Source organism: Serinus canaria, chromosome 2 (assembly GCF_022539315.1).
Source record: "Serinus canaria isolate serCan28SL12 chromosome 2, serCan2020, whole genome shotgun sequence".
NCBI classification, from domain to species: domain Eukaryota; kingdom Metazoa; phylum Chordata; class Aves; order Passeriformes; family Fringillidae; genus Serinus; species Serinus canaria.
This window is the reverse complement of record NC_066315.1, coordinates 82,463,129-82,485,407: the sequence shown is the minus strand read 5'-3', so window position 1 is coordinate 82,485,407 and position 22,279 is coordinate 82,463,129. Positions and strand designations below refer to the sequence as shown.

The following is a 22,279-nucleotide window of genomic DNA, read 5'->3' as shown; positions in this document are numbered from 1 at the left end:
CACTACAGGTAACAAGAAAGAAGAATCTAAAGCACAAAATCATAAAGGAGAGAGAAGAAACAAATAGTTACTAAGCTATTAGGGAGAAAGGCTAAGTTAGTTCTTTGTCAGCATCTGAAACTTTTCATGCTCACAAAAGGAAAAGGAGTTTTCAGCGATTTTGAAGTGTTCAGATCTTTTGAAATCAATAAGTTAGACATCTAAATACTTATATTGGCCCACAGTTTAACCAGCCTTTTATGGAAGAGAAAGTGAGAATAAAGATTATTAATTCACTTAATGGGGCAGCCACGATAGTGATGGGGAGCTGTGATGATTTCACAGGGTCCCAGGCTACATCAGTGTGGTGGCATGGTATGACTCTGCTTCTCACTGCCTTTTAAATGAACCCACCCATTTCCAACAACCATTTTTTCATAGCAAACACCTGTTTCTTAAGTCTGCCGAGATCCATTGAGAAACTCCATAAAGTTTTCTTTTGGGAATTGATAACTTTTACATTCACGGGTGTCTTTGAAAAAAATAAAGGCATTTGTTATTAAAAATAAATAAATAAAAAAGAAGTCATCTTCCGAACACATAACATAAAATATTCCAGAAAAATTCTAAAAGCTCAAAAGGACTTCAGATTATCATGACAATAATGTAGTGGGTTCCAACCCTTACTGTTCTGTATTTTTTAAGTCAATAGAATATAATGTATAACACTTAATTGCTTTTTAACTAAATAAATACAATTAGAATTTTCCCAGTAATTTTTCTGAACAAGTTGAAAAATATGCCTCATACCTATCCATGCATTCCTGCAATTACTGATGGGGATGTTGATGGAAGATTAGAATTTGCTGGGTGAGTTGCTGACCAATGAACCTCACCAGTGTATCCAGGAATATTTGGAGTGCTAAAGGAAACAGTTAAAAGGGAGATGGGGTGGAGAAAGGATAAATTAAATTACTATAGGCTTGAAATATGACTTATAGATAAGTTTTAGAATGGATGGGATTTATCAAAGATGGATAGAGTATAAGCTCTTAATAATAAAATGAGAAGTGCTTACAATATATAAACTGTCATAGCTGCTTTAAAGTCAGGGAAACAACTTTATGATGATCTAGCTGATGATCTGGGCCAAAATCTCTGGTTAGACGTTGTAAAGGTGACCTCTTTACAGAATTATTTTTTCTTCAATCTATTTAGGTTTAATATCTATGTAATATTCATGATTAGAAGCAATATTAAATCACAAAGAAAAAAGGAAATCACAGAGTTTGCATAGAGCACAAAAAGCATGGGAATATTCTTTAAAAATGTGATACAGATTTACCTCATGTTTAGTTTCCAGCTTCAAATACAGAATTTACATAATAGATTTTAAGCCAACAGGTGTGATTTCTCATGGGCTAAAATATAAATTATTTCCCAAATTATTCTAAGGTTCTCTAAATTTCCCTTTAGAATTTATTAAGATGTAGTATTTACAACACTGCTTAGGCACCAACTTAAATTCTAGTGTGAGTGAACCGCTGAACTGAGACGGTTTGCACCACATCTTGGAAAATGAAAGCCTTTTGTTAATTTTGATGCTGTTTTAATGTGAAAATGAAAAGCAGAGTTTCTTAAACATGTGGAGTAAAAAAACCCTCTAGTTATCTGAAGCAGCACAAAGAAAATTTTGATAACAGTTGTTGCAAGATGAAGCAGAGATGGACAAAATTAAAGAAAAAATAGGTAATAACATGAATTCAGATAATCCATGAGTATTAGAAATAAAACAATATAAAACCTCAATATAGTACCTTTTTTTGCAACTCAAAGTTTTTCAGAGAGTATCATTGATATTGTTCTGTATTGACATCTCAAAGTAGGACACTGTTGGATTATACAATTAAACATAGGACACACATGAAGTATGCATATACATCCAGACTGCCCATACACATGGAGGTAAAGGCATACCACAAACTGTTTCATCTGCTGAATTACCTAAATATTTGAGATTATACACCTTGCCTCTGTTAGTCATTTGTGGGTCTTCACACCATATAACTGATAGCAGTGCTTCCTTTCAAATAATTCCTCAAGTATTCTTCATTTTCCCTGAACTCTGTGTAAAAATAAACAATTTCTTTAATTATTAAGTGCATAGAATTATTGGTACCATGCATGTATTACTAGTATAAAGCTCCTTCTCCATAACTATGTCCAGCACAGGATGCAAAAATGGATACATGTGAGAGATACAGTTTATCAGACTTTGTATATCTCTGACTTTTGCAGTGGGAAATTTGGCTCTGAAATTCCTCACAAGAATTTCAGAGGTAGTGACAAAAAAACTGTATCTACCTAGAGATATAACACAGAACTCTGAGTCAACTGTATTTGGCATGGGAGCATTGGTGGTATGTGTTGTAGTCCTTGCACCCATAGTTAGCAGAAGGGCCACCTAATTCTCCATCTCAGTTTGGAGCAACCTTGCACTAACCCATACCTCCATACACTGCTACACTCCCTATGCCATCCTCCAGTCTACAACTCTCCAGAGAGGATGGCTTTGTAGAATCTGTACAGAGGTTTTGTAGCACTTGGGAAGCTGTTGCCTAGAGGGAATCACTAAGTAGTTGGCTGGGCAAGGAACAAATTTTCTCTGTTTTGACAGCAGCTGTACAGGGGCAATAAGTGGCTCGAAAACCTTTTACAGTAGTAGAACATGTTTTCAGAATTGGCCAAAATGGGTTGCATTCAAATTTGCTTTTTCATGTCAAAGTAGACAACTGTTAGGTTAAGTGCACATTAGATGATTGTAGAAAATTCTGTCTGTATATCAGGATCCCACCAAGGGACACAATGGATATTGGGTTGTTGTGACTGTAAGCACGTGAATTAATCTAAAACTGATACCATTCTGAAGGAATCAGTAAAACTTTGAACCCAGATTTATTACCCTGGTAATAGGCTACATAGCAAGATATGTCTGCCACATGTCATGAAATTCCAGTGATTTCCTTGGAAGTATATGGGGGTCACAAAGAGAATGACAACAAGAAGTCCTATAGTAGCTTCCAGCATTTTATAAGCCTACTTGAAGTTAAATCACATAATAATTATGCTGTTATATTATCATAGTTTTACATATTATAATATTAACTATATATTTTTAATATTATATAAAATACTTATAATATTTTATATGACAATATTTCTATATTAATATATTAGGTGTATTATTATACAGTTGCATTATTATAATTTATTAGTATAATTATAACTATATAACTGTGAGGAATCTGATTGTTAAATTTTTCTCACCTTTGAAACTTGCAAAGTGGAAGAAAAGATAAAAGCATCACAAATGGGCAAACGTGACCTAAAAGTCAATCTGAAAAATTACCCAAGATGAAGACTTGTTCTAGACTGTCTGTTAGAAACAATTGACAGAAGTTGGTACATTCATAATATGTGGGATGAATGTGGATCTGTAAAAGAAGACAGCTGAACAGAAAAAAGCTGAAGATACCAGGAAAGCAAGTAAGGTTACGCTACAGCAAAGCAGCTGCTCTCCTGGGAACCTGCAGAGAAGATGCAAAACTGTGTTGCGGTTATGTAGGTGATAAAGCAGAAGAAACTGAGGTTAAAAAAGTACTCCTTTGCGTTTTTGTTTTTTTGGATCATGCCATCTAGCTCTTGTGTGCTTTCTCTGGTGAGCTGCTAACCCATTGCTGCTGCTGAAGAAAACAACTAAGTGCCAGCCTACCACTGGGCAACACACAAAACTCCTCTGTGGTTATGCTGCCGTCATCAAGCTTTCTTTCTGTAACCATGACATCTTTCTTTTTCATACACTTCCTTGTTTTCATCCTAGCAGCTCTTAGTCCCAACAGTAACAAATATATAGTGCTGACAGTTGAATCTGTGCAGGCACTAAGATTTTCCAAGTGAATTGTTGTGATTCTGACTGCCTCTGCATCAGTGTGCTTCTGCTTTTTATGTCCATAGAATCACAGAATCACTAAGTTTGGAAAGGACCTCTAAGATCATCAAGTTCACTGTTAACCCAGGACTGCCAAGTCCGCCCTAAACCATGTCCCCAAGTGCCACATCTACATGTCTTCCAAATATCTTCAGGGATGGTGACTCCTTCACTTCCCTGGGCAGCCATATTTTCTTGTCCTATTGCTTATTACCTGGGAGAAGATTCTGACCCCACCCCAGCCTTTGGGTAGCTGCAATGGGGGATAGGGTTCCCCCTAAGCCTCCTTTTCTCCAGGTTAAACAACCCCAGCTGCCTCAGCCGCTGCTCACAAGACTTGGTGCTCCAGACCCTTCAGCACCTCCATTGCCCTTCTCTGGACATGCTCCAGCCCTTCAATGTCCTCTTTTAATGAAGAGTTCAGAACTGGACAGTAGATTTGAGGTGGAGCTTTACCATCTTGGGATGTCTTTGTAGAGTTCTATTTCCTGTCAATGATCAGGAAGATCAATCTAGATTTAATTTAGTAGGCCCTCCATACTGATATTTAGAGCTATTTGAGAACTCTTAAGGTATCTGAGATAATTCCCTATAACACAGGACTCACAGGGGATACATATTGTTCAGAAGCAGCAGCTGGAAGTGATGGTCTAGAGTGCCTCCAGGGTATTGGATGCCAAGGTTTGCCATGTAAATTACACATCACCTGTTTGTATGGGAGTAAAATCTAGATTTCCCCCAAATAATCTGTAATCATTGAAAACCTTGGATCTAGCACTTCAGCTTGAGCAATGGAGGTATCCAAACTCTTTGTGGAAAAATTCTACCTAGTGTTCTTTCCAGTGAGATACCCAGTAGATTCTTACTTTAACACTTACAAGCAAAGAGTTGCTAGCATCTTACTCTTATAAACACCCCTGTATAAATGCAATAGAACTAAATCACCATAAGAAGTCATTATGCCTCTTTTGGTTATTGCTACTATAAAATAAGCCTCTCAGATCTCACTAACAGTATATAAAGCTCACAACCGGCTTCCACCTCAAATTCTCTTCCAAATGTAACATTTTTGTGCCCTTCTACATCCTTTTTGCCTCTGTGATATTATTTGCCAAATGGAACAACCTGTGGTAGAAATGTCTCAGGCGTGATCCCGTGTCAGGAAATTAATGCGCTCCTTTGTGTTGTGAAAGAACATACCAAAGATTACTTGTGAAGACAAAACAAAGTGCTTTAATGCAGAGGAGAGAATAGGACAAACAGCATTCTGGGTTTCATTTCACATCCATCTCCCTCAGCCATCAAAGCACGATAGGGAATGGGTACTTAAAAATGGGTTTTGGGTTCTTGAAAAGATAAAAAACATCTAATGGCAACTCCCCAAAATATTTTGAATCATGTTGAAGTGCAAGACTTTTTTTCTACAATTTCAAACAATTTTATTCTGCTTTCAAAATTTTCAGTCCCCCCTTTGTAGTATGGAACAATATTTTTCAAATACAATAAAGTATTTCAAGGCAGCAATAAAATCTCATTTGGACAATGCCAAAGTAGGATATTTCAACACATGCCTCCACAACCCCCTGAATGAGTCAAACTGGAGAACCACTACACAGGCATGTATGGTAGACAAGCTGTCAATTTCTGAAGAAAGAATGCTTTGTGGGAAAGCTCTACAGCAGCGCTTGGAAATGACTGTGCAAGGTGCAAGACAGCAAAGGGTCCTGTCCCCAGCTAATTGTGGCCTGTGAGGTTTCTGATGACTTGAATTTCTAAGGGATGCATGCACATAGACAGTTGGAAAATGACTACACTGAAGAAATATGTGAAGCCACGACAGATGTACTGATGTGATAGTAGCATTTTGCTCAATGTGCTTGAGAAACCATAAGCAAAAGGTAGCTTCAGAGAGTATCTTTGTGCAAGAACTGCAGGACTTGAAACACTTAGGACTTTGTCTTCCTAGCAGCTGCATGTTTCCCATGTCAATCAAATGCTTTTGATCAGATCCTGTTGTCTTCCTCACGCACACAACACCTATGGCACTGGACAGGTCACTTCAGCCTTGTCGATCTGTACCTGTCAAAACCCAGTATTGTAACCTCTTTGCCAGTGTTCTGGCTATGCATTAGCTGATGTTTCAAAAGCACTGCTGTGTAACTAACACTTGGTGAGAATGCTCATGCATTGTGTAAGCACTGCCCTCTACCGTGGATAAGGAGGGCTGAGGAATGAGTAGAAAGTTTTGAAAAGATGATGACTGCCCCATTTTTCACTTAATTGAGGAGGCAGAGGCTTTTACTGTGGAACAAGAAATCATAATTACTGTCCTAACTGCTTTTGTCAGATGTCAAGAGGCAAATTCCAACAGGCACAGCAGTGAATGAGGAAGTTATTGTGTTATAACACCAAAGACACACTAAAGAGAAAAGCAAAAGTCACATATAGGAAAGGAACCTGGATTGATATAACCTGTTGCTGTGTATGCTGGAATGCACTAAATGTGCTACACCATTACTACATTAAGTTCTACCAGCTCACTGAAGGTGAGGGAGCTCTAACAATACCAGGGAGAAGAGTTTTTGTGCTTGTCAGACCAGAGCCCAGCCCCAGAATGCTACAGAGGAAATCCCCATCACCAAAGCGTGGGAGGCTTTTTTCCATTGACCCTTAAAACACCTGCAGAATCTAAAATACCACATAGAGCATAACCTTGTTTCAGTAGCTGGTTGGGGAAGAAGTCAACAGAGGAAAAAAGCTGGTAGCTAGGGTGAAGTAGAATTATACATAATAAAATATGAATATAAATATTTTTAAGAAGAAAAGAACAGCAGATGATTATGTTGGAAAGCCATATGATCCAATAAAACCAGTTTCCCTACAGTTTTCAAAATTGTTGAGTTGAAAATGCACTTCTAAATAAGAAAGACAGTATTTCAAAGTAGTTGTTAATAAAAAGAAACAATTATTTTAGTCATTACTTATTTTCACTTTTTAATAACATGGCACCTCTCAAAAGTGCTAAGAGAATTCATCAGTCTGAGCCTTCTTGGAAGTCACTGTAGCTCTGCTGCAGAATTTCCTCTGAAAACACAATGTTTTTCCAGTGTTTGGGCTGTCCTCCTCTTCCTTGGTGCATATGTGGGTTGGAGCAGCAGTTAGACACAGGAGATCAGATTGTGGTGTTTGTGGCCAGATTTTCGCAGGAGCGTAGCGATCACTGTGCACCCAGAATGTGAGCTCTTTCAGAATTCTGGTTTGCATGTGTGGTTGCTGAGCTATTTTTGAAAGCCTGGCTAGCTGCACAAAACATACTCATTTAGCACTCAGTTGCTTACCTAAATAATATATGGGTAGTTATGTGGCATATAAAGCCAAATGCTTTAATCATCTTCCACAAATAAAATGAATATTATAAGGGAATTTTAAACAACCAATCTACTAAGAAACAAAGCAAAAGTAACCAAGGAAAACAGACACAATCAATTCAGAGTTTAAAGTCTTGTAAAAGAAATCCTAGAGGTCTCAGTTCTGCAAAATATGTGAACAGATTTTCAATCCTATCCCTCTTCAGGAAATCTTGTTAGGCAAATACCCTTAATTCACTGATTCCAATGGAATTTACACTTCATGGGCTTGAAAAAACAAGAATGCAAATACAAGAGAGTTTACAGTTGGCAGACAAGTAGAGAAGGTAGGAAAAAAAATTAAGGAAAAAAAGTATGCACAAAAAAATGGTGCATTTCAAAACACCACAAAAGCCACTTGAGCCACTGGGCAACTGTTATCCAGTATACCTAAAAAATCACTCAAGCATCGTACACTGAAAATACAAAAAATTATCAATGCATTCAGCTTGGAACCTCATTAATTTTTGGGATAAGAAGATAAGTTTCAAGCCTACACCACATGTGTTCAATGCAGCCTACTCAAGCACTGAGCTGTACAACAGGATTATAAGTTTTTAAAAAAATTTTATGAGGTCTCTTGGTGAAAGAGGACTGCATCAGAGAGAGATTTTCAGAATGCTCGTCCACAACAGCTTCCTAATTTTTTGACTGTCCCTTTAAAAAAACCACCAAACTTATTTCTATATTACCCTTGACAAAGAAATGGTAGAAGATTCAAGATTCCAGCTTTTAGGCATAGATCACAGCATATCTGGGGATGAAAAAGAGCAACAAGTTCATTCTAAAGCATATTCAGAGTACATATACAAACCATGGATATTAGGAATGATGCTACATTCCTGGGCTGGAACAGACCTCAAAAGACTATGCCATTCATGATTCTTCCCAAAGACAGGTTTTAATGAAAGCCTGGAAGAGAATGAGAAAAACTGAATTATGATCCAGGATTTTTGGTCACGTGTATAGATGAAGAGTCTGACCCAAAGAGCACATCTATAGCTCTCTTTGGGCAATTTTCTCTGATTATTCTAGACTGCTACCAGATTACCCTCACAATTATTAATAAACTCATATTCATAAATTTAGCACTTCTAGATGAGTCACATTTATGACATGGCTTTTTACATGTGCTCCCACAGTTATTCCATATCTGAACCACAGAGAAAAGCTGGATAACACGATTTTGATTCTTAAATTTTCATTTTTATTTCAGCCCAATTTTCAAGATGTATGACCATCACTTTGTCCTAATTAATATTATACAAAACCAAGTTTGAGCAAAGAAATATTTTAAAAGCCTAAATATGAGAGTTCAGTTTTTAAAATAGCACATTCTTGGGCTCAGGATATGTGAAGTTTCATTCCTAACTGTGCTACAGATTCCCAGTGGGAATTTAGTGAATGACCTTATCACATTGCTATTGACTTCATATTGGAAGTCTTACTGGATTTACATCAGTAAGATTTCCAATATGCATGGTGATGACTTCACAATACTATCATCTAGAGTGCTGGTTATATGCACAACAGCTCTTCACAACAGTGATCTTGTATTAGGGGCTTTTAGGCTCAACTACAGCTCAAGACTTTTATCTTTTTTTCTAATTCCTTAAGAAAAAAAGAAGAAAAACAGAAGATGGTTTCCTGTTCTGCCAAAAGGAAGAGAGGGTGGGTGCAAGGCTAACATAAAAAAACATGCCCAGGTTCACCACTCTTCCTGTTTGTCTCTGCAGCTACATGACAGATGACTCTTAGTTACTTTCAGCTTTGCTAGTAATTTGAATGGCAACCACTTTCTCGCATGGTTTGGGGAAGAACAGTGTCTCACTCTGGAGTAATGCCCTGGCACTGATGCTGTTGCCCAAGTGCTGCAAGCAGGAAGTGCTGTTGCTACTCTGTGAGAGTGAAAGTGACTATTTACTAAGAGAGCTTTACCTTTTATACTTAAAAATCCCATTTAAGCTTCTCAATCCAAAGTATATATCTGACTTTTCAAGGATTTTGGTTGAATTTAATGGCCTTTTTCTCAACTTTCCAAAACTACTGGCAAACACACAAAGTGAGAAAAACAAATTATAGGCAAAGTTTTATGCCTTCTGACTTCCTTCTTTCTTCTGCTCAAAATCATAGCAATCTTGATGTCTGACAGTCATGGATGGATAACAAGTGTGAAAAACTTAATAAAATTTTCCAGACACAATTGAGTTTATTACAACTGAGCTTTTTTGAGCTTTGAGATGTCAGAATCCTTTAAATCTTGGAGATCTTGGGCTCCCTGTTGCCAGAAATCAATGAAATCCATAGCCTTACTCACTAAAAAACAGAAAAATGAGACACAGGGTTCCAGAGAAGGCAATACAGAATGACTTGCTCAGACTTACAAATCACTCCATGTGATGCAAATAGTCCTAGAGAAGATGTCTGCCTGCAGCAGGGTGCACACATCTGCTTCTCTTCTTCAAAGTTCCACCATAACAGCAGTACAACCTAGCAGAACTAAGGGTTAACAACTCTGTAACTTCACCACAACCCAGACATCTCTGTTCAGCACTGTGCTGTTTCTGCTGTTTGTTCTGTATTTTGAAAGCACAGCCATTCCTCAATAACCATTTAAACTGTTTTTGTCATAATTCAAGCAGAAAAATTAGATGCAGGCTCTGAGAAACCAGATGACTCGTGCAGAAGGTGAGATAAAATAATCAGAATGGTGCATTATGTCATAAAAACTTGGAATTGATAGGCTTGTTTGCAGTAATATGGATCAAATGTTACCTTAGAACCTTACAATGATTAGCACCTCGCTTTACCTGTGAATCTGCTGCTGTGTGAAAAATGATGTGCTGTTCCCCACACAGGTAACAACATGTGATGCACTGCAAAAGGATATACATTCACCCTGAAACAGATGTAAGAAACATAAAGGAACAGATCTAAGTTGTAGCTCAAAAAATTCCAGCTACTCACAGGGCAGCTCCCAACAACCAGGAGAGTTTAGCACATGCTCTGATGTGAGTAACACCCAGCATCAAGTCTTTCCTTCAGAACAGGGAGGGCAATATTTCTACAGCTTCGGACCCTCTGCTTTACCCAGTGAAGTATCTTTTCTGTACTTTCCTCACAAATGTGAGCTGGAGAAGACCATTTCAAGGATGCACAGGAAAGGCTGATGCAAAGAGAAATTCTGTTCAACTAAAAAAACGAATGTAGTTTCTCTTTTGTTTTATCATTTTAATTCTTATCATTAAGCTGTTACTTTTACCATTTTCCTTTCTCAAAAGTTTGCAAATAAGCGCTTAATATCAGCTCAAGCTACTAAAGACAGATTTAGGAATGGCTTAAAATGAAAACCTTCAAAGTTAATGATCTAGCTAAAAATATAATTTTCCAATAGTATTCAGGGAGATTTTGCACACTCAAAGGCCATCTAGTGACTAAGGTTAACAATCACACACTTTTGACAGGGCAATATTCAAATCATATTACTCATCAAACATGCAACAGACCATTAATTATAAAGACCAGGAAATATTTGAAATATGAAAGCATGGTATAGTGTGAAAATAAACATGTTTCCGTTCTTTCAGATTTTTAACAGTTTTTCCCTTTTCCCAAGTAACAAGCATGCAAGAGGCAGTGTCAAAATGATGCTAAGAAGTGAGACATAGTGTGCAGTGTTTGTGTAGTGAGGTTTGGAAGTTTGAACATGGTTAAGTAGGACTAAGTCTACATCAGCATTGCTTTCAAAATTTACTGCACCAACACAGCAGATAGAAAGTAAATCAAAAATATGTACATTATTTATAAGACAGCTGGTGGAGGCAGCTGAACCATACGCTGCATGCTCCAAAATTCTAGTTATTTATTAAAATGGTCTACAAGAAAAGAACAGAGAGTTGAACGGCCCTGTGTGCTTGGCATATCCCAAGATGAAGGCAATCATCTGCTGAACTTGCAGCACATAAAGACTGACAGCTCTAATACATATGTTCAGAGAGGCTTGGGGAAAAATGGAAATAAGGTAGAAAAGAGTCATCTCTTGTCTTTTTGGCTATTCTTAACATCAGGGATACTCTTACAAAGTGGACATAACAGATTCTGACTTCCAGTATACGGGTAAAAAGTTGGAGATACCCACATGCAAAGGAGACTCAGCATATACTCTGGCACCAGGAAATGCCTTAAGATTAAATAACATAGTCCAACTACAATTCTTGTTTCAGAAAATGAGAGAGGGACTGCTTGGGCTTAATCAAAAATGGCAAAAGTTGAAACAACCCAGGGATACTGTACAGGTTTGAGAGCTTTGGCTTACACTTTTAAATACAAAATAGATCAATCACTTTTTTTTTTCACCAGACAGAACATTTTGATAGAATATTTATGAGGTCCCAAAAGACAGGGGGTGACAAGTCAAAGTTTGCCTCTTGGAATAATACAGTGCTCATTTGAATTTGGTAAAAGACTCTGGTAAATATTTAGTTTGGCATATATGTTAAATGAACCAGCTCAGCAGGCAGAATCTTATCTTTTAACCTCTGCTGATAGTAGGACTACAGTAAATTTCATAGGAGAGTATAAGAAGTTTTCTTTAAAATTTAACTACGTGCCTTAAAGCAACACTTATTTCATTGAGTTCTTGAGAACACAGGACAATTTAACATCAAGTCTGAATTTCTCTCTTCGTCTGTCCCTGCAAGCAACTCTCACTATATCCCCTTGAAAGAGCATCATTCAAGAAACGATGACAGCATTATCTATCTATCTATCTATCTATCTATCTATCTATCTATCTATCTATCTATCTATCTATCTATCTATCTATCTATCTATCTATCTATGCTTTTATTCCACCTTCCTGAGGTACCTGTCTCTCCCACCATATGCCTGACTCTGCCCAGCAACTCACCTATCCATTGAGTTTGACTGAGCAAACCTTCTGGCTCATAGTCTGGAAGGAACACATATTCCCATTTTTCTATCATACTTTGATCAACTTTTCTTTCTTTGTCTCAGCTTAGCTCTTATTTGACCCCTTTTAACACTTCTGTGACTTTTTACTGGACATATCTAAAATACTTCACTCTGAGATAGATTTGAATAGGTGAAATACAGAATAAATAAAAGACACCAGTGCAGAAGTGATTGTTTTGGACAGACAGCAAAAATCCCCCTGAGTTAGTGCGTGGGTATGGTGTTTTCATAGATGTCAGGTCTTAATGCAAACATCAGATGTATGAAATCATGTCAATCATTCCCTTTGCATGTTTCTTCTGTTCTGCTTTTTATATTTAACTCTCTCACAGGAGAAACATGCAGAAAATATTTTCGATACAGTTATTAACTGACTATCTTAACTTCTCTAGCTATAGAATGCTGCTGAATTTAGTCTGCTGAGATAATTAACTGTCCGCAGACTTCGTAAAAGGACTGTTCAGGCAACTCCAAGATTTACAAAACCTGAAATTTACAAACCACCAGATCTCTGTGGAGAGGTAAAAGATCTTGTTTGAAATCTGTCCTAGAAGTCTCCAACAATCTAAAATCATAATTACGTGCTTCTTGTATGCAACATTAGCAAATTAATCTGACTTAATAGTTTCTTCAGGCAGCGATCAGAAACAATTGTAAGAATTAATTTTAGTTTTATTAAAAATAATAATTGTTACAGTTAATAATCACACATAAATTAACTTGAAGTGAGATTTATTAAGGTAGATCATTCCTATCAACCAATTTTTTATCAATATTCTTGTACTTGGTTTTGATATTCTGCATGCATGTCTTCTGTATCAATTTACAGAGAGGGCCAGGGAAAAAATATGAAACTTGAAATAGTTTGAGCAGTTACTGGCATGAGGTGGTGACCTTTAATGTGCACTTGAGACTATTTTTACTTGAAAATATTTTTTTGGGTTTATGTGGATGACCTACACAAATTTTAGGCTCCCTTTTATTAGCAAACCTAAAAACAGTTACTAAGAAATTGTTCACTGACTTGGCTTATTTTAGGTTTGGAATTGTATTGTCTTTTTGTGAAATACTGGGAAATAGGATCATCCAACATCTCCCCTTTTGATTTTGGAGGCTGTATTTTGGAAGAAAACATTATCCCAAGGAGCTCCTTTGTAAGCTCTCGATCAACAATTAAAAAAAAAGTAGAGAAAAAGTTCCCATATAATCATTAATGAATGACACTGGTAGATAGATATAATGACTAAGTGACATAGATGTAGAAAGTAACAAAAGTATCGACTTCTTTTTTAATGGGAGATGAAAAGCTGAGGATTATGTGCTGCTTGCTGGGGAACAGGTAGTTACTGCACAGGATTTTTCACTGGATTATCTTCTTTAAAATGGTCTCACTCACTAAGTGAAAGAGGTAGCTTCTTCTCCAATAAGCTCACAGTTGTGAAGGGATTTATTTTGTCTGAACTTGAATAATCAGTAAAGGGAGAGGAGACATAAGTAGGGACTGGACACCAAGCACATCATGCCCCTGATAGGTGCTGAAGACAGAGGTACAGCATTCCCTTTTGGAAACTACAGTTTCTCTTCACTGTCTACAGGGGAAGTGGAGATGAAAAGCACGGACTGGATACAAGCTTCTAGAGAACAAAAGTTCATGAAATGAATCCTATGCTAAACACTATTAAACAGCAGAAATTCTGATTGCTAGAAAATTTTTTTGTAGTCTTGTATGTTCTGCTACCTAAAAGTGCTTAGTAGCACCTTAGAAGATAAAAAAATGAAGTAAAAACAAAAGTAAAAACTGTTTTAAAAAGAAACAGCTAGTATTTGACTTGTAGACACTGTGCACTGTTTTTGACCCCTTATATTTTAAAATTAGGAATATTAACTTTAAGAAACAAATAAAAGATTTTCAAATGACTTTTCCAGATTCTTTCACTTGATTTTATTGGTTAATTATTCTATTTCTCTTCATATACAAACGACAAAGATAATACCATTACTTCTTGTCTCTCTTTTAGTCTTTTGATAGAAAAGGCTACAAATGACTCCCTGAAAACCACTTGTAACTAAGCATGAACCTCACCAGTTTATATTGGAGAGAACATCCATGGCAAAATGAGCCACAGAAAAAACTTAAGCTGTTTAATTAACAATGAATTATTCTGCTATTGGGCAAGGAAGAACAAATGCAAAGTGAAATACTTTAACTGCAAGCATGATAAATAATCTAACCCTTAGTAAAACAACAGTTGTTCTATTCAATGGAACTCAGCCTTGAAGAGATTATTTCAAGTTTTTTTACATATTTCCAGATGGCCTATTAGCTTATTCAGCAGTATGCTATTACAAATTTCATTGTTTTATGGGTATTTAATAGCACAGATATTTTTGAGTATGCTGTAGGCCATTTTTCAAAGAATCACAAAATATTCTGACTTGGAAGGGACCCCCAAGCATCACCGAGTCCGGATCTCCAGTTTCCTTTCCATGGCACTTCTTTCCAACATCTCATTCCCCAGTCTGTTCATGCAACCAGAGTGCAGATTCCATCCCTTCCCCTTGTTGAACTTAATTTGGCTGGTTGTTGTCCTGACATAGAATTTGTCAAGGTCTGAATGTCCATAAATTGTTCATTTGTTGTTTTTCAAGTTGCACATTTCTTTTCACTTTACTTTACATTTTTTTTGCTTTTGATTAAACTTTCTTCTTTCTATTTCCACTGGCATTCAAAACTTTTAACTTACTAAGTACCAAAATATTGCCTAAGGTAATTTTTTATCAATATTTGAAGTGGAAAAAAGGCTGAAATCCTACCTTGAGATACCTCTCAGTCAATGTGATGATTGCTTCTCTAGAGTAATTATCTATAAGTAGGGAGTTGGAATGTAAGTGATGTGCTCAAAAAGCAAATGTATATATTCATGAAGACAAATCTATGAATCCATGACTATTAAAACACATAATATCCTGGTCATGAATCCCTGATCAACAAATCATCACATGAATGGAAAATATTTAGAGGAAGGATGATGACTTTACTAACTATGCACAGTCTTGGATGAAACCCTGGACTACATGGACTTTTGGAGAAATTCAAAATTCTAGTAGCAGCTTGAGTAAACTACTTATTCCTTTAAAAAATGGTTACTACCAAGTCTATAAGGTAACTCTATAGTATTTCCTACTTCTCATTTCCAAGATTTGGAGAAAACTGTGTCTTCAGATGTGTTAGCTTCCAGCAGAGGCAAGAAATCATCTCTGCTCTTTATCAAACTTGTCAGATAACCTGGTTCATTCTGCAATCCCCATAACCTCTGTGTTAAGGCCTACAAATAGAATAATATTTACAAACTGGGCCGGGGCACTTAATCACCAGGTCCTCAGTACAAATACACCTGTATGGTCAAATTCTTAGGTCATTCTCCTCCTAACCACTGCAAAGAAAACTTGAGACCACAGTAAAAAGGGCAGAAAATTCTGTTGTCATATGAGTGAGAGAAGGGGACTCTACAGGCAAACACTATTAAGTCCTGTCCTTCTAGCACAGAGCACCTCCCCTGTATGGAATACATGGGAGAATAGCTCCTCAGCTGTCATCCTTTGTCTGATTCTTCAGTCTTAGAATAACCTCCTTCACCAGCTTCTCAGATTTGCTTTGCTATTACAGAACTTCACAGAGCTTGCTTTGCTCGGCAGATGCAGAAGTCTGCTAAAGGAGTTCAAAGTTGTGGACTGCCAAAGCCACAGTGCTACATCTTCTCAAAACAGAGAACTGTCTGCTGCAGATGTTTTATATACCACAGCTCATCTGTCTCAAAGGCTGCTTCTCTCTCTTTTCATGCTCATCCCAGACATGGTGGAGAAAGTGACTGTAGAATTTGCTTACAAAATGCCTGACTGATCTCTCTTTCAGCACAACTTCCCCAAATGACTTAGCTGTGGAATGTCTTGGGACTGGTATTTAGAAAGGTTAGTAACTTAGATCACATGCCTGGGGGCTGGTAGTTGGGGTCTGAATCATACAGCTAAAATCTGGAATTTTTTTATTCAGTCTCATTAAGAATAGTACCTAAAAACTCATTTACTTTTTATATTAATATTTACACATTTGAAGGTAATACCTCAGCATCACAAAAAAACTTGTAAATGTATATTAGGTTTGGAAGAACACTTATACCACTTCCTTAAGAAATTTATGCTGAAATTTACCTGTTTTAAGGTTTGTCCCTGAGTTCAGTTTGACTTTTCCTGACAACTTCAGCAGGATCAGCATTTTAGCCTAATAGTGAACTTTCTGAACAAAATAACATCAGAAAGCCACCAGGCAGTTTCTATCTGCATCCTGGAACTGCTGTCCCTTTCAGAGCACTTTCTTGACTGTAACCCAGGTTACTGACTTGATGTCATTCAGTTTCAGGTTTTGTCTGTGTTCATTTCAGGTGTGTGTTCATTTCGGTGTGTCTCCATGTGCCAGAGTATGTCTCTCTCTGCCTGCTTTTCTTTGCATTGGAAAAATTATTGGGAAGATAAAATTGCTTATCTCAAATCTTCTTTCCCCTTCACTTTTCCAGAGGCTTGCAGAAAAAACAGCTGAACATTTCTGACTGATGTCTGTACTCTAATTTCCATATGTAAATGAAGAAAACAGTAAATGAGTAATAAGAGTGAAAATTACATGGTATGGGCAAGAAAAAAACAAAAATGAAAATAATGTAGTATATTTTTTCTGCCTTGTGGTTTCTTGGGTTCCTTACAGTTCTTTTATATGGCTGCATTAAGCAAGAAGTGATTTAAAATACAAAGTTTGAACAGAAACCGGGAACCAAAACCACTGCCAGAATCTATGGTACTTAGAGACTTTTTGATGACAATAAAGTGCATAAAGTGTTGTTAACTGTGCAGTAACTGCACTGTTTAACTGTGCAGTGACTGCACTATTTCATAGCAAAATGGAACTAGGAGTTTATTTACATTTTGCTACCATGTTCTAAGAAACGCCTCCCCTCATCTATGAGCATGCAGCGTGAGATACCATAAACATTTGTTCTAGCTATAATGAGCATTTCTCTATGCAAGCCCCTGAAATTAACTTCAAACATATTGTTTTTGTTAATTATGTCCATCCTTATAAGTCCTGGGCTGGTATTTCTGCTTTCAACAATTTTTATCAAAAAATTCTGAAACCATCAAGCGAATTTTACTATATGTTATAAGGAATGAATTTCCATTTTGTTGCTACAATCACTACAAAATAATCAGATTCAAATTTGGGTGTAAGACACTGATATAAAGTAAGAGGGTAATGTTGTACTTTGGCCAATATGTGATAGCAGTCTTCAAAAGCTACTGTTTGATCAACCAGACACTGGAATAGTCTCTAAATGTGCTGCACTGCAACTTGTCAGGAAATACTAAAATACACTGAAGTATCCAGGGGATTTCCTAACTTTGGAGTCATTTGAGTTTCTTAGTTTGCATTAAAGTGGGTGTTCATTAGAACTATGGTAAATAACTTCACATTTTACATAAATAGATTTTTTTAAAAACAGTAATTACCTTAAAAGTTGTTTTGGTGGTTTTTTTTTTAGCATTAGAATTCTCATTAAAATTTGCTGACTGGTATCTCTTTGCTACAGCAGGGATAATGAATCATACAAACTACAGAATCATCATACTGCAGTTGTTCTGCTCAGTTCAAATATCCAGGACAAATGTAAGATTGTTCCTTTAGGATTGTTCCTTAAACATAAGATTGTTCCTTTAGGACACTGGGGAATGGAGTTCTGAAACTCATTTTATTTCTTTGTTAAGCACCACCAATTTCTTCAGTAATTAAAAAAATTGTTTACCTGTGAGTCATAACCTGGACTTCCCCCTTCTGTCCTGGCTGGTTTCCCCCAGGAGGTGTCCGTGGTCAGGCTGGGCTCTCTCACCTGTGGTGGGGACACTGGTGAAGTTCTCTGTTGCTGTAGTTTGCCAGGGATTCAATAGCTCTTCCAACATTGGGCTGCTGTTCAGCACCTGCTGCTGGACTCACAAAACCTGAGCAGGGATCTATTATCCTGGTGAGGAAATAAAGGGTAATTTGCCCCTACTGGAGGGGTGAATAGATAGCATTTAAGTAAATAAGTACTGTTCTCTCTTCAAAGATGGCAAAACTGTGATTGCTCTCAAGATCCCTCATAACAGACACACACATCTCCTTCAACAGACTTGGATATCTTTGGTGACCATCTTGTGACCTGGTTCAACTGGCAAGGCAGTTGAGGACTTCCCAAAGGCACTTTCCTGCCTTTCAGGTCCATCAGAAAACAGTTATTCTCTTCTATTTTCCTTGTGTGCAAACTTAAAAGATGCAACTTGCTTCTCTTTTTCCAAGATTCTGAAGTCCCAGCCAATAAATCACAGTAAAAGCAGAGGTCATTCTCCAGAAAAAAACAGTGTATAGAAAAGCATGGCAGTGTTCAATACTGAATTCTTTACTGAATTCTCTGAAAAGAGGTTTATCAATTTTGGTACAGAAAGAACAGGGCCATTTCGTGCTCAGCTTTTTTCTGTTACTTGGTAATGATGGAAAACACCTCTTAATGAAAATTTTTCTGATGTGAAACTTAGTTCATGCCAACCACTACAATGTAGTCCTTCAAGGGGACACATAACAAATTGCAGTGACAGCTGAGAATGTTTAAATGCAGTGTGGGCACTGTAAGGCTAAGCCAACACACTGAAAACACACAACTCTGTCTGATACATCCTGTGTCCACTTTTTATCATAACTCTACAGTTACCTGAGTAGAAAAAAAACTTCCAAAAATTTGACTTCTGCTAGTAACAACTTTTAAAATGCCATACTGGTGTCTATATTTACTGACTCTCAGTAATTTCCATATCAAATATTATCAGTTTCACACTAGAAATTACATTCAGTGGTGCAGACTGACTTTTTCCTCCCTACCTTCTTATGTCCTCCTGGAAAGTTTTAGAAAGAGATGACAGGAGAGGTGAATACATGGGACCTAGGTAAGGCACAGGATGGAAGTCATCACAAGGATGGGTCTTGTTTTATTGCATTCACCTTGTAGAATGAAATGCAATTTAAGCTGTCTTGGATTTCATTGACAGGGATTCTATCCTGTTTATCCTCATAAGTGAATTGGCCAAGGAAGGCTGAATTATTTCTACTGTCAACATTGTGAAGTGATCCATGCCTAAAGAAGCACATGAATGAATTGATTTTGTGTCCGGGCTAGTCCTCTCTGCTACAGCCGCCTTTTACTTTGCTTCAGGATTCCTGTGGATCATCCTTGCTTCTTTGACATACAGAACTGCTTTCATTCTCTAGAAAAGTAACAATATACCAAATCTTCCACTATTTTTTTTTTTTTTCTGTCAGACATTATTTGCTCCCCGGAGAATTTCTCGTGTCTCTCCTCTCTTTTCCTTGTCTCCATCTTTCAGAAATCCCTTCTCTACGGCAGCACAGACTCTAAATACTCAGAGCCACAGGAACATGCAAACGACCTCGGATTCCTGACACTTTTTAATTGTCGTTTTGTAGTAGTGCAATGAAGACGGAGCAGCAGAGCTATGGATGCCCACGACAAGGTCTAGTTTAGCACTTTAGTTCTTTAGCTCTGCAGCCAGGACTTCCCTGGTTCCTATCTTTTTAAGGAAGAGCTGCAGGGAGCGCGGTTCCCAGCGCCTCTGGCCGGGCGCAGCCAAGCCTGGCTGCTCCAGAGGAGCTGGCCCGGAGCGGGCACGGCTTGGGACAAGTTCAGTAAACCCAGCTGCGGGACGATTTCGGATGGCAGAGCGGCGGCGGCAGCAGCAGCAGATGTTTTCCTGGGGTTTGAGGATGTGAAAGCCTCTGCTCTGCTCCCCCTCCCTGCTTTCGCCAGAGGCGAAGGCAGAGCTGGGCGCTGCGGCCGGGAAAGCCCCACGGCTTTCCGCCCGGGAGCTCCAGGGCAGGGAAGGACGGTGTGCCTGCCCTGAGGTGCCTGGCGGGGTGCGGGGCCGCCTTCCTGCCCACCCTCACCTCCTCCACCTCCTCCTCCTCTTCCTCCTGCCCACCCTCTCCTCTTCCACCTCCTCCTCCTCTTCCTCCTGCCGCAGCCCACCTACCTGTTCCAGCACCTGACAGCCCTTTCAGTAGAGGCATTTTCCCTGTCATCCCATCTGAACCTCCCCTGATGCAGCTTGAGGCCATTTCTTCTGCTCCTGTCGCTGGTTACTCGGGAGCACCCCTTGGCAGGCTGGCTGTTGAGTTGGTGTTGCTGTCTGGGACACGCTGTTCCACAACACAGGAGCTTTCCCCTGCGGGTTTTGTTTTACACCTTCCAGCGCTTTACCCATCTAAGCTCACCCAGTGGGATTCAGCTTCCTTTCCCTGTGTGAATTTGCAGATGGATGCAGGAAAGCTAAAGGATTATCTAATTTGATTCCTTTCCCCCACAAGAATGAAAAAAGAGTGCTGGAGACAGGGGTATTTTGCCTTCCCATGTGCCAAAGAAGTTGCATGCCAGGGTGGGGGTAACAGTCTCTGCTTCCTAGTGAGGTTTGGAAATTCAAACACAGTAAATTGCTTAAGCTTTCTGGTAGTATTAAGCTAGGTAGTTTAATCAGTGTACATATGTGCTGGATCTTATTCTATGGTCTGGTTGTGATCAAAGATGAAATTAAATGTTCTACTTTCTGACAAAAAAGGGAAACCCACATGCAGCGTTTTAATACACAGTCACTAAAATATCAGAGTATTTTTTCTGTCTTTGCTTTGAGTAGGCATCATAGACGTTGTCTTCTCCAGAAAAGACATTTCCATTTTATTGCACTAAAGTGTCATTAGTACAGTCTGAGTTTCAGACTGATGTAAAGAACATTGGACTTTTAATTTTGGTTTGCTTATTTGCTGGTGTTTTTGTTGATTTTTGTTTGTTTGTTTCCCCTAGGGTTTTTAAAAAACTTACAAATGTTGACAGTTTTGGTACTATATTTTACCCTGATTAATGAAACTTTTGATGACAATGTAGAGCATATTTCTTGAAGTGTCATAATTACATTTGAGTTTTCTGAGCCATCTAAAGGAAGTTTTGGTCTTACTGAAAAAACACTGCATTTTTAACTTTGGCATGCTATATGATAAAGAAGTTTCTTTTTGAACTTTGGAAACACACGAGTGGTGTAGTTGTCAGAAAGAAAATATAGAGATCCACTTGCAAAACATAAAAGAGTTGATATCTTGCAAGGTTTTTGTCTAGAAGGTTACACTTAAATGTGACAGATTAGAAACAGAAATTATTTCTCCTGTATGACTTTAAAATAACAAGTAATAGAAATGGTAATATTTCTGCACAACACTTAACTTGAATGGGCAGTTTAGAAATTCCAGCTGTCATTAAAATACTTGGATCTAGAAAACCAACCTTGACTATTAGCATGATTGAGAAAAATAACTTAAGTAAATAGAATTGCTATTTATATAATCGTTTGGTACAGAAATCTCTTTACTAAAACTATCTCATAATATAATTACTTTAAGAAAAACTTTTGGCAGTTACCGTAAATATTTTCCTATCACTTTATAGAATTTTAATTTCTAAATACACTAATTAAAACAATGCCAATTGAACACTCTAATATAATAATACAGCACTTTATTAATTAATAAACTGACTGTTTAATTATTTAAGGCTCATTCTAAACTGTTTCCTGCCAGTGCAAGCGTCAGACTAAATTTAATTTTATGATAAATTCTTGTGAAGATATTTGATTTTGAAACTCTAATGCTGATTTTAAGGTGGAAAGATTCAGAAAAAAATATTTTATGAAATAGTAGGATGTACTTGATGTGAAACTTTAAGGGGGTGAATGGCATTTCCTTTCAACTCAATGGGCTTAGGAATAATGTTAATTTGGTCTAATATACCCTGGTTCC

At 37.6% G+C, this 22,279-nt stretch overlaps 1 protein-coding gene across 1 annotated transcript; it reads right to left on the bottom strand.

Moving 5' to 3' along the window:
- Nucleotides 1-789: 789 nt before the first annotated feature.
- On the bottom strand, nucleotides 790-20,700 carry SPATA48 (spermatogenesis associated 48). The gene is given in 14 exon segments (XM_050971021.1): nucleotides 790-901; nucleotides 11,043-11,142; nucleotides 11,509-11,524; nucleotides 11,663-11,690; nucleotides 12,846-12,913; nucleotides 13,373-13,484; nucleotides 13,486-13,509; nucleotides 18,212-18,295; nucleotides 18,297-18,407; nucleotides 18,409-18,487; nucleotides 18,490-18,579; nucleotides 18,582-18,640; nucleotides 19,625-19,686; nucleotides 20,530-20,700. Coding segments are annotated over 14 exon segments (1,116 nt in total).
- Nucleotides 20,701-22,279: the final 1,579 nt, after the last annotated feature.